The following is a 12693-nucleotide window of genomic DNA, read 5'->3' on the forward strand; positions in this document are numbered from 1 at the left end:
GGTGCCCCAAACTTCCCCCGTGTGCCACCTTCTCCTGTCTGCATCGCAAGAGGAAAAGAGCCAGAGGTAGCACTTGGCATAAACAAATGCTGGTATTTTATTATGACATGAGGTGCCTTGCTTCCACCTCACCCTTTGCCCCTCTGCTGAGCTCACCGTGCCAGAAACAGTGCCCAGTGAAGAGATCATCCCTCTGGCACTGGCTCTAACCCCGAGCAACAACAAAGTCGATCCAGTTTCGGCACTCGCTTACACGGGTGTAGATGGCAGGCACACGGACGTTGCAGTTGCTGTTTCCCCAGGAGACAATGCCAATCAAGGTCCAGACATTCCCATTCTGGTATACCAGGGGTCCGCCAGAGTCACCCTGCGGAGAAGACGCCTCCTGCTTAGTTGTCCTGGCACCCCACAGCTGGGTGCTGTAGCTTGAATCTCCAGCTTTGTGGACTGAAGACCCCTGTGTCCTCCTCCACCTTCCCTGCACTCCAGCAGGAGCTCTGCTCCTTACCTGGCAGGAGGAGGCACCGACCCCTCCGGCGCAGAGCATGGAGCTGGTGATCCGGCTGCCCCAGTACTGCCTACACTGGCTCAGAGAGATCAAGGGCAGGGTTACCTGCTGCAGGCGCAGCGCCAAGGCTTGGGCTAGAAGAAAGCAGCACAGTTAAATCGCCCCGGTGTCAGCAGCTTTGCCGGGGCTTTTGGGAATGCACAGGCACCCTGGGCGATCCCAAACAGAGGCGCTCCCGTGCAAAGTACTTTTCCCCTATCTGCCTCTCTTCTTCCCCAGGCATCATCATCTCATGCAAGCAGCCTGGAGCAACGGCAACCTTGTGCCTGTGGGCAATCCCCCCTGGGGTATGCACACATCCACCTCTTGTGCGCACACCTATGCATGTGCTTGCACCAATGCATGTGTACGCATGCTCCTATGTGCCCAGACAGGGTCACTCAACTGCCCCCTCTCACGCCCCCAGGTGCCCCGGCATCCCCAGACCCTGCAGAGCCCCGAGGAAGGCTGATGGCTACGTGCAGCCCCGTACAGTTGACGTTGGTGCGTCCCCAGCCGGTGGTGACACACGGGAGGTTGATGGGCAGAACCAGGTTGGCGGGGGGCAGGCAGACGGGGGCCACATGGGGTCCCAGCTGGGCAGGTGAGGAGAGCTTCAGCAAGGTAATGTCATTGTTGAAGGTGTTGCCATTCCAGCTAGGGTGTGTGATGGCCTGCCGAAAAATACCACAGTGTTTCATCCCTGCCCTCTGGGACCAGCAACGGCACAGAGCTGCAGCACTGTCCCACGACTGAGGCCGCGCATCAGCCCAGCTCACCTTGGCCACAGTCTTCACTTGAACGGTGTCTGTGTTGGAGCCACGGTCATATTGCCCAAGGACGACGACGTGGGAGTACGGGCTGTGAGAGGGAAAGGAACCAAGGGGACGCATGGCAGCCAGCACCTAGGGTGGGAGCAGCACCCAGGGCTGCCATGGGTGTTAGGCACCATGCACCTAAGGGAAGCCACCCTGGGGACAGCCAGAGAGACCCAGGCTGCTCAGTTCCTCGGGTGCTGGCCTTTGGGGCTGTCCCAAGTGCCTCTCAGCAATCCCCGTGCACCCTGAGCCCCTGCTGGGTGGCACTGGTGTGGGCTGGGCAGGTATCACTCCTCACTTGAATTCACAGTGGGCAGCTGTGACGACCCAGTTCTCATTGATCAAGGAGCCGCCGCAGAAGTGGGATCCCGAGCGGGTCTGGGGAGAAAGAGGGAGGACGAGCTGGCGCTGGCCAGGCTGAGCCCCTGAAGCTCGGGACAGGCAGAGGGTCCCCTTGGTGCCTGCCCACCTCCCCACCACAGTGCCCAGCTCGCCGTGCCACCGCTGTGCCCAGGGAGCAGGACAGTGCCGTACCTGCAGGGACACCTGCCAGGGCCACGCGCCAGGCACCGCGTTCTGCCCGTTGATGATCCTCTCACTGTACTCTGAGAGGCTGAGAGCAGGCACCCCGCAGCCTACACGAGAGGCAGAGGGGCACTGGGGGGACCCCGAAAGCTCAGGGCTCCAGCCCAGGGGCTGCCTGTGCTGGTGCAGGTGGCTCCGTGTCACCATCCCCAGCATGCCTCGGTCCTGCTGCACCCCGAGGGTCTCCCCTCACCTGCGGGCAGTGCTTACCTGAGACGGTGCTGGCAAGGGCCAGACAGGCAATCGCCCACAGAGACTCCATCCTGGCAGGACAGGGCTGTGTCCCAGGGCCATGTGTTTTATAGCAGGTGGGAGCCATGTGGCTCGCAGCCAGGCAGGGCAAGGTCCCCCTGCTGCCTTCTGCCAGCTGCAGGCTGCAGTGTTGGATCAAACTTGGCACCTACCCTGCCCCACACAAGTAGGCACCCTGCGGTGCTTAGGCTATCGCTGTCAGGAGTTGTGTCTGTTCTCACTGCAGCCAGTGGAGCTGGAGAGCAGCGCAGGGCTGTGACAGGGGCACACGGGCTGCTTGGGGGCACACAGCTGGGGTGGCAGTGGGGCTGGACAGGCTGGGACTGGCACCAGTGCCTGGGGTGTGGGAGGTCACCCTGTCTCCAGGCCTGTTTCAGAACTGTTGGCACAAGAGCTGTTTTCCCTGGTGCCCATCAAGCCCTGGCCTGGGACAGCCCTGGTCTCAGCTGGACGTTCCCAGGGCCACCTCTCCAACCATGACCCTGGTGCAGGTGAGCGTGTCCCAGAGCCCGCTGGGGAGGGCAGACACTTTCCCAGGCAGGTGGGAGCCAGGGCCAGTGTGGAGTTGGGCATGCCCCCCATGAGCTCCAGAGAGGGCAGTGGCCTCTTCCCTGAGCATCCCGCTGCCCACCCCAGCTGCCTGACCCCTCATTCCTATGCTGGGAAAACAGTGGAGTCCCCCAAAGTCCCTTTGTGGCCATCCAGGACCCACAGCAGGAGGGAATGCAGTGTCTCCATCATCCTTCGTGTCCCTGGGTGGCACCAAGGCAGGGAACCATCCCTGGGGTGATGGATCTCCCTCTCCTCTGTGTCAGCCACGTGCCTTGACCCACTGGGGAGCAGAGCCTGGACACGGGTGAGGGATGGCAGAGCTCAGGCCTTTATTTCCAGCAGTGACGCCATGTGAGGAGAGCAGGACCCAGCCCGCCACCAGGCAGGAAGCGTGGCAGAACATGGTGGTGATCCAGAGGGCTGGGTACAAGGCCACAGGCACAGAGACAGGCTTTGCTCCTGCTCTTCGCATGGGACTTGGGAGGAGATGAGCAAGGGCTGCACAGCAGCAGAGGAGGGAACGAGAGCCAGTGCCCAGGGTGCTGTTAACCATCATGGAGGAACTTTGCGACAGGAGGATTCTTGACACACCAGATGCAACCACGCTCTCCCAGGGTGTGAGAGCCCCTCAGGCCCTCCTCTGCAGCTGTGACCCATGAAAAGCGGGCTGAGCTGCTCTCCAGCATCCTTGCAGGGCCCAGGCTGGTGGAGCAGCAACAGCAGAGCTCTGGGCTGAGCCAAAGTAGAGGAGAAACCTCCCATGGCTAAAACCCTCCTGCAAGCCTGGGTCTAGCATGGCCCCAGTCTGCCTTGGCACTGGGATGCTCACAGACTCCATGGCCAGGGCACGCTGGCTCAGAGGGCTGTCTGGAGACTCGGGGAAGCCCAAATATCTCTGCAGCCCCACAGAGATGTGAATCCCTCCAGCTGCAGACTCCTGCCCTTTGCTCTGTGGCTCCTCTTCCTCCTGCCTGCAACAGGCCAGTCCTGAGCAGCCCTCAATTCCTGCCTCAGCAGATCAGCAAAATAGCTACGGGGTGATGTCTCCTGACCTAGGTCTGGTGGGGCTGGTGCTTGGGGGGGACAGTTGGCTCAGCAAGGCAGGACAGCTATACCCGGACTGTCCCCAACATAGGGCAAGATGCTGCACATAGGGGATGCCACGTATCATCTCCTTTCTCCCCACACGCAGCCTCAGAGATGTCCTGTGTGGTCCGTATGTCCATGTGGGAAGCGGGGAGCAGGCTGTGGGTGCGGTGTCAGGCACACTTGCCCTTGCGAAGGCAGAAGGGCAGCTCCGGCGCAGGGACCAGGATGGTGCTGAAGATGGGCCGGTAGCTCTCGGGCAGGGCCTGGGGGTGCTGTGCCATCATTTCCAGCACCATGTGCCGCACCTCCTTGGGGACATCACCCCGGAGATCCAGCAAGGTGGAGACATGCTCATCGCTGCGCAGAAAGCAAGAGGTGAGTCCGGGTGCTGCTGGTTCACGACACTATCCAGTGCTCGTGTCCCACAAACCTGCTCTGCAGCATCCAGCTTGCAAGGTCTAGTCAAGCCAAGCTCCCCTGGGTAGGTCCGTGCCCCATCTCAAAGGACAGCAGAGGTGCGCTTCTTACCTGACGTCAGGGTACTTGGTTATGAAGCCCAGCACCTCCAGGCTAAGCAGTGATAGGTCTTTGAGACAGATGAGCTCCCGCAGGGCGAAGATGGCCTCCAGGCTCTGCTGGCCCCGGTCCAGACCCTGGGAAGGAAAGCAGCCACATGTCAGACGAGGAGGAGGCCACCTCAGTGGCTGGTGAGATGCACACAAGCCCTCAGCGTCTACATGGGGACCTGGCACCTTGTGGCTAGTGTCTCCCCACTCAGCATGTCCCACCAACCAGGACTGGCTCGCTCTAAGGCAAGATGAGTCTGTGCAGCCTCACTGACCTGCACTGGGCAGAGTGGATGACCCCACAAGTCCCCCATAAGCTATTTGCTCCTGTCCTGGCCTCACAACTGCCCAACAGTAATAGCAATGTCTTGTTTGTGGGCTGATGTACCCACCCCATCTGCTGTGATTGGAGGGGAGCAGGAAGGCAACAGAGGTGAGCTACGAGCTCCTTGCACTGATCTTGCTGTGTGATGCTCCCCTCCCGCGGCCCAGATCCAGCAACCCGAAGTGCCCGCGCCCTCCTCACCAGGCCACAGAAGAGCTCCCGGAGCTGTGTGGCATCCTGCAGCAGACGGTCGCAGAGCTGGCCCCGCTCCTCCTCGCTCTTGCACACCATCTTCCTCTGCATGAGTGCCCGCAGGTACTGGCTGGCCACCAGGAGCTCGCCCTCCGTCAGCAGGAGCTGCGCACAGGAGAGCTCTTAGCACTGGGTGCTGGACCCCAATTGCCCAGGGAAGGGCAGGGGGGAAGGGGCTAGATGCAACACCGAGCCATGGGGACAACCTGCTGGGAAGCTCCTTGGCTGGAAGGACTGAGAAGGCAGCTGAATTTAGGGGAAACCCTGAACATTTCATAGAATCATAGAATGGTTTGGATTGGAAGGAACCTTAAAGCTCATCCAGTTCCAGCCCTGCTGCCATGGGCAAGGACACCTCCCACTGGATCCGGTTGCTCAAAGCCACATCCAACCTGGTCTTGAACACCTTGAGGGACGAGGCAGCCACTACTTCTCTGGCAATCTGTGCCAGTGCCTCACCACCCTGACAGTAAACAATTTCTTCCTAATTTTTAATCTAAATCTTCCCTTTTTCAGCTTAAATGCATGATGGTGTCCTCAGGGTTGCTCTGGAGGATACAGGTTCTCCAGCAAACCCAACAGCGCCCGTTATCCCCTGCATCCTGCATCCCAGCATAGCACCCAGCTGCCCAACCTTCTCGCCTTCCAGACAAGCAGCTATTTGAAGGACACCCAGCCTCAACCGTACCATGAAGAGGGGTTTCCTGACGTGGGAGAAGTCCTTTGCATACTTGTCAATCACTTCGCACATGCTGTTGACGAGCTGGGACCCTGAGAGCCACTTGCGGGAAGGCAGCTGCAGGCAGAGGGGCTGAAAGAAGCAGAGGAGCAGCGTACACTGTGCCCTGTGAAGCATCACTCTCAGCACGACATCCCACAGCCGCTGCCCACCTGCTACCTGGCAGCATATCTGCTTTGTCTTCTGAAATCCCCAAGTCCCAGCCAAAAGTCAACATAAAACAAGAAGGGTGGTCTAAATTCAGAAACTACAGAAACGAGCTGGGGCTGCTCCTCACCAACACCCAGAGATCCATATTTTGGGGCTTTATGGAGGTGATGATGCCCCACTGAGGGCAGCACCTGAGCTCTGGGCAGCAAGCAGCTCCTCACACTCACTTTTGGCCTGTCCTGCTGTGGTTTTATTTTTAATTTCCACTCTTCTCCACTTCCCATGTGTAGACACAAAATGGTTTGGGCCGAGGGCTTTGACCTCCTGCTCCTGCCCTGCTGGCCTTGCCTGCGGGCAGACACTGCCCGTGTGTCTCTGCCGGGGCAGCCTCCACGCTGCCTGCCAGCGTTTCACCTTTCAGCTGCTCCTTTGTTTTCATGGCATTGAAGCCCTAAATAGCCATGCCGTTAATTATTCCAGACTTTTGGTCCAGACCCCGGGAAAGCTAAATTTGACTCTGCTGGCAGGAAATGACTCAGGCAGCCGCACACGGGCTTGTATCCTCTGCACGGACATCACCTCGCTCCTGTTGGTTTTCTGCCATGAAACAGCCATAAGAAGGAGCACGAGGCAGCCCAGGGGCCGGGGCTTCTGGTCACTGTTGGCCAGTGCTTCGGGGCCACCAGTCACCAGTGACACAGGGTGGTGCTGGCTGGGTGGGTTATCAAGGTCTGGGAGCCAGGCTGGCAGAGGTGTCTGTGGGATGGTAGTGGGCAACAAGGAGGAGAATAAGCCCTACAGGAACAATCCCGTGCCTGGGGGTGTAGCAGTGGGGCTGCTCTGGCTGGGGCTGGGTTTGTTGCAGCCCTGCCAGTCTCAGGGGCTGTGGACAAACACACCTGCAGGTCCAGGAGCAGCTCCTCCAGCAGCAGCTGACAGGCTTTCTTCTGTGTCCTGTCTAGAGCAGCCTGGAGGGATGTGGGGACTTCTCTGTGGGCAGTGTCGGGGAGCAGAGAGGAGACAGCAGAGCTACAGCAGAGAGAAGGGAGAGGACAGGTAGCCTGAGAAGCATGTCGGGGACGCTAGTCCCCAGGAGGATAGAGAGGATGTGCCCTCCTTGTGGGTGGTAGGGTTGCTACAACAGCTACAAGGTGCTAACGGAAGTTACCTGAGAGCCAAGTTGTTGTTGAGCGTGGCCAGCAGGTAGGAGACATAGTACTTGGGTACGGAACGGTCCTTCTGGTGCTCCTTCCCACACTGCACTAGGGCTTCCCGCAAACTGCAACACAGCAAGTCAACCATCAACATCTTTCCTCAAGCTGGGGTGATCTCGGGAGTAGAGGGACCTCCCACAACCCTCTCAGCTCACTTGACTCTTTCCAACCTGCCACGAGGCTGGAGAGTGACAGGTTGTTGGCAGCATAGGACAGTGGGATCCACTGTGCACCCCTTAGGAAAGCAAAGCTTAGTGCTACTGGAGAGACAGGTGGGGCAGCAAACCCTGTGAGCTGACAGCCCCAAGGGCTGAGACAATAGCCCCGTGGGTAGACGGGCTCCAGAGCATTCTGGGATCTGGATGAGCATAGGGTTCCCCATGGCAAATCTTGACCACCAGCCTGCAGTGCTTGGCCATGGGACCCAGGGTCTGCATGTGAGGGGCTCCACTGACCGTCCTAGAAATGCCTCGAGCTCCTCCAAGGCCATGTTGTAGATCTTCTGCTGCAGAGAATCTGTGATCAAGGAGGCTACCCGGATATTCTCATTCAGCATCTGCAGAGGGAGAGAAGAGTGGAGGTGGGTCAGTGGGAGGATGCAGGCCATGGTCCCTTTGTTGGGGCCTTCCATCATGGCCATGGTGCTGGGGACACACCTGCATGACGATGACAGGTAAGGCTGACTGGAAGAAGCCCTGATGGTCCATCTCAGGTTCCTCTTCCCGGAACCATTCCTTGAATTCCACCTCCAGGGTTCTCTGCATCCACTCGAGCACGCTGGCCTGTGGAATGGACACCCACATCAGCCCAAAAAATGAGGTACCAACACCCTTGAGACCAGCATTGGGTCCTGAGCCCTGTCCCACATACTCGTGATCTCGTGCTGCTGTCAGAGCAGATGCCAGCACAGTGGTAGTGGTTGGGTCCTCTGCCCATTGCACATGTGCTGTCCCACTCACTCACCTTGACTTTCACCACGTATTTCCTCTCTGTCTGATCCACGAGCTCAGGGGACATCAAGGGACCCAGAGCAGAAACGTCCACATCTGGGAGAAGGTCAGGGTGACCCATCATCTCTGGGCTGAAGGACAGAGGTGAGACAGGGCTGGGAAGACCTGAGTTTTCTAGCAGGTCCTACCTCTCTCTCTGCCCTTCTGGTGGTCACTCTCCAGGCAGACAGAGCCACCACCCCAACCCGCCTGTACGCTGGTGGACAACCCAGCTGGGCTTGGTGCTGACCTGTGGTACACATGAAGCGCCCACTCAAGGAGCAGGAAGAGCGCTTGTTTGTCCAGGTCCTCTCGGAGAATGTCCTGGAGGTGGCTGGTGAGGGCCTGGTGGTACGTGGCAGTGCAGACACTGAGGATGTTGTAGTGAGCTGGGACGCACTGGACCATCAGGTCCTTCACCACACGCAACTTGGACACGATGTCCTTCTGCAGTGCTGCCAGATGCCTGGCCAGCCCTGGCCCCTCAGCATCCATGTGGGCAGCATGGAAGTGGGCTCCTGTGATGGTCTCCTGGAGAACATGGTAAAACTTCTGCCTCCAGCCTTTTGGGCGGCCAGGGGGCAGGAAGGTGGCCTCCAGGAGCATAGTATCATCTATTTTCTCCTCCCGCTCGATGATCCTTACAGCGGTGACAAAGAGAACTGGGTCTTCACGCACCAGCTGCAGGCTGCTGCCCACAATGTCCCACAGCTGCTTGGCCAGGCTCTCGTTGAGCTCCTGCAGGCCACCAAAGTAAGACAGCACAGTTGCCTGGGCACTGGAGAGCCCACGGATGTGCAGCTGGGAGAGGATGTCATCCCGGAGGTGCTCCATCATCATGAGCTCCGCATGGGCCTCCAGCAGGTGCTGCCCATGGAGCAGCTGCAGAGTATGGGAAAAAACCTCGTGGACTGTGGGAGAGGAAGGAGAGATGCCAGGATTGAGTGAGGGGGGCAAAAAGGGGTGGCACTAGGGTGACAGGCACAGGTTAGCAGGGAGATGGTGAGGGGAAGGGTCTGAGACCTGGGGCTCCAGGCACACCATGCTGGATCAAGGTCTGGGGAGGCAGTGGCATCTCCGAGAGAAATTTTGCAAACCCAACCAGCAAAGCCAGAACGACCTGCTCTAGCTTTGCCACCAGCCCTGAGCAAAGCCCGGGGTTGGGCTGGAGAACTCCCCACCACCTTCCAGGATAAATCCAAGAGGACTGGGCCAGTACCTTACCCGAGAAGATTTGGGGCAGCACCTGGACCACCGAGGCCAGCTGTACGTGCTCCGCCATCAGCTCCCGCATCTGCTGGAAGCCCTGGAAGCGGTCTGCACTGTCGAGCAGGGCCCACCGTGCAGCCCCCAGGTCCTGGCACACGCTCTGCACCTCCTGTGCCGCCGACCGCAGCTGCTCCAGCCCTGCACTTACCCCTTCCAGGTAGGATTGGACAGTTGACTGGGGAGCAGAAGAAGGTGAAGGGGCAGTGGAGAAGCTCTCAAAGGCTGATGGCCTCACGCGCGGTTACCCCAGCCTTGCTAGGTGTCTCTTTCATGGACTTCCAGCCCCACAAGGTCACACCTGCCTCTGCCATCGTGCCATCGCATCTCTCAGACCTTCTGTGATGATCCCATCCCACCAGATCCAAACACACCCAGCTTCAAGAAACCTGCTCCAGCAGGAGGAATGGCTCATACAGGGTTGGAGGGGTGGTAATGGCTGCTGCACATGTGGTGGGAGAGGGTGACCCAGGCAGCAGGGTGAGCAGTAAGCAGATGTTTCCTTTCAGTTTTAAAAAATTACTTTCATTCTGCAAAATATTTACAGGCCAGAAGGCCCCGACGTGCCCTCAATGTCATGAAACGCCTCAATGGCCATGTGAACCCTCCTCCAAAATCTCTGAGGCCACATCACTCAAGACAGGTTGCCACCTGGACAGTTCACACACGCTCAAGGTAGGAGACACCATCTCCAAAATAATCAGGAGAAGGCTGGGGTGCTCAGACTGATTGGGTCCTGAGCTAATCATTCCTCAGGTTATGGAAAAAGGATTGCCCTAAGCCAGGAGGTGTGTGCAGGGACTGGGGAGATGTGTGTGGAGATGGAGGTCCCCCTGCAAGGATCTGCAGGAGGGGCAGAGGGGGGCTCTTTGCCTCCTTCAGGCGCCGTGACAGGACGGTGCTGGGGAGCACTGGCTCCTGCACAGGGGAGCAGAACCCTTGGTGTTTTGTTTTGTAGGATGGTCAGAGGGTCATTTTATCACTTTGGATGCAGCCCAGAGGTGGGACAGGGGGTGGTCGGGGGCATTACCAGCTCTTTTCCTTCAAATAGCTGTGTTTCTCCCACCAAGTACCAACCAAAGGAAAGGATTTTGCCACAAGTGGACACAAAGATGACTCAAAGGCAAAGAGGGGACCCTGGCTGGGATCGCTGCTTGGGGGCAGCAGGGGTCCATGGGTGGGCTGCGGCAAACACCCACCTTCAGCCGGGACTGGATGGAGCTGTTCCTCTGCCTCTCCCGGCTCCGGTACTGCCCGAGTCCTTCAAGTTTCTCGGGACGGTAAAACACCCCTGAAGCCCATTTCAGAGCGGCTCCCCTTGCCAACTTCTCAGCCTTTTCCGCTTCAGGCCATTCTTCATCTGGGGAGAAGCCAGAAGTTAATGAGCACAATGAAGCCTCTCCTGGTGGGACAGGAAGGGCCCCTGACTCCAAGGGCAGGAAGCTGGCGCCTGCGGACACCAAGCACACGCAGACTGGGATGCAGCATAGCAGCAAGTTGGTCCTTCCACAAGGGCCCCAGAAGGTGCCACCACCGCATACTGGGGCTGTCACAATGGCTGTCACCCAGCCTGCAAGCTCGAGGTGTCCCCCAGGCTGAGCACATGTCCCCAGAGCTGACCCCAAACCCAGCATTGGGTGGTCTGAGGGGTATTTGATGGCACTGGGGAAGCTCCAGCAGTGAGTCAGCAGGAGGGATGGAGGGATGCCAGCTCTCACATGAAGGATAGCCAGGCTGAGGTGAGGCTCCTGGTCTCCCAAAGGCACCCATGAAGCTGGGGCTGGACTGGGGGGGGGGGGGGGGGGGTCACATAGCGCCTCGCCCCGCACAGGGTGCAAAGCTGAGTGAAATGCCATCTGGCTAGAGCAGAGGGCTGAGAACCAGCACAGTTATTGCATGTCACCCCCCAGCCCTTGGATTCATTGCTCCCCCTGCTCCATCCCCAGCAGCTTCCCAGCATGAGGCTCTCATAGCCCCGTGGGGATGTTCCTTGATGCCAGGATGGACCCCTATTCTGCTGAGCCCCTGCTATGCTGGGAGCGACCATACTCTGCTTGGGCGTCCACTCCACTGGGATCTGCTCTGCTGGGAGCCCACCTTGCTGGGACTCTGCTTTGCTGGGATGTGCTCTGCTGGGATCTGCCCTGCTGGGGTCTGCTCTGCTGGATCTGCCCTGCTCGATCTGCCCTGCTGGGATCTCCCCTACTGGGATCTCCCCTGCTGGGATCTGCTCTGCTGGGATCTCCCCTGCTGGGATCTGCTCTGCTGGGATCTCCCCTGCTGGATCTGCTCTGCTGGGATGTGCACTGCTGGGATCTGCTTTGCTGGGATCTGCCCTGCTGGATCTGCTCTGCTGGGATCTGCCCTGCTGGGATCTGCTCTGCTGGGATCTGCCCTGCTGGATCTCCCCTACTGGGATCTCCTCTGCTGGGATCTCCTCTGCTGGGATCTCCTCTGCTGGGATCTGCACTGCTGGGTCTGTTCGGCCCCGGGGGCTCCGGGGTGGCCGCGGTGCTGCGGGTGCCCGGCCCGGGGAGCACAAAGGGGAGCCCCCGCCCCGCATCGCCCCTCACCTCGGCGCTCGTCCCCCGCTGCCATCCCCATGGTGTCCGCGAGCGCTGCCGGGCGGGGCCGCAGCCGCTTCCTCGGGGCCGCGCCGCGATCCGCCCGTGAGAACGGGGGCGCGCTCGGAGCGGCGAGGCTCGGGACCGCGGACAGACGGACAGACAGACGGGGGGCGGGACAGACAGATAAGGGCCAGGGGGGGACGGACAGACAGAGCGGAGATCGGTGGGACAGACAGATGGGGACTTGCGGGGACAGACAGACAGGGGATCGGAGGGACAGACAGACGGGGAACCAGGGGGACAGACAGACGGATGCTCGGGGAGGGACAGGCGGATGGGTGCTCAATGAGGGGCAAATAGGGGCTAAGGAGGGGACAGATGGACGAGTGCTTGTCGGGGGACAGACAGACAGGTGCTTGGGGAGGGACAGACGGATGGGTCCACGGTGGGTGACAGATGGGTGCTAAGGAGAGGACAGACAGCTGCTCTGGGGAGGGACAGAGAATAGGTGCTCAATGGAGGACAGATAGGTGTTCAGTGGGGGCAGATGGGTGCTAAGGAAGGGACAAACAGACGAGTGGGGGGACAGACACATGGGTGCTTGGGGGAATGACAGGCGGATGAGTGCGCAGTGGGGGACAGATAGATGAGCGTTCTAAGTCTTCCCTTTTTCAGCTTAAAACTGTTCCCCCTTGTCCTGTCCCTGCCCTCCCTGATAAAGAACCCCTCCCTAGCTCTCCTGTAGCCCCCTTTTAGTACTGGAAGGTCTCCCTGGAGCCTTC

The 12693-nt window shown here is 59.4% G+C and overlaps 2 protein-coding genes across 2 annotated transcripts; both read right to left on the minus strand.

Moving 5' to 3' along the window:
- Positions 1 to 205: 205 nt before the first annotated feature.
- On the minus strand, positions 206 to 2212 carry CTRL (chymotrypsin like). The gene is made up of 7 exons (XM_009571184.2): positions 2161 to 2212; positions 1900 to 2000; positions 1664 to 1743; positions 1327 to 1408; positions 1041 to 1221; positions 509 to 642; positions 206 to 367 (listed from the first exon to the last, which is right to left on the minus strand). The coding sequence occupies exons 1-7, from the start codon at positions 2210 to 2212 to the stop codon at positions 206 to 208; spliced, it is 792 nt and encodes a 263-aa protein (XP_009569479.2).
- Positions 2213 to 3369: 1157 nt separating this feature from the next.
- Positions 3370 to 12190, minus strand: EXOC3L1 (exocyst complex component 3 like 1). The gene is made up of 13 exons (XM_009571185.2): positions 11918 to 12190; positions 10544 to 10704; positions 9303 to 9522; positions 8329 to 8989; positions 8053 to 8170; positions 7746 to 7871; positions 7545 to 7645; positions 7044 to 7154; positions 6775 to 6904; positions 5675 to 5797; positions 4936 to 5091; positions 4372 to 4496; positions 3370 to 4200 (listed from the first exon to the last, which is right to left on the minus strand). Exons 1-13 carry the CDS (start codon positions 11946 to 11948, stop codon positions 4014 to 4016), a joined length of 2250 nt encoding a protein of 749 aa, XP_009569480.2. The 5' UTR covers positions 11949 to 12190; the 3' UTR covers positions 3370 to 4013.
- Between the last annotated feature and the right edge of the window lie 503 nt (positions 12191 to 12693).

Source organism: Cuculus canorus, chromosome 13 (assembly GCF_017976375.1).
Source record: "Cuculus canorus isolate bCucCan1 chromosome 13, bCucCan1.pri, whole genome shotgun sequence".
Taxonomy (NCBI): Eukaryota; Metazoa; Chordata; class Aves; order Cuculiformes; family Cuculidae; genus Cuculus; species Cuculus canorus.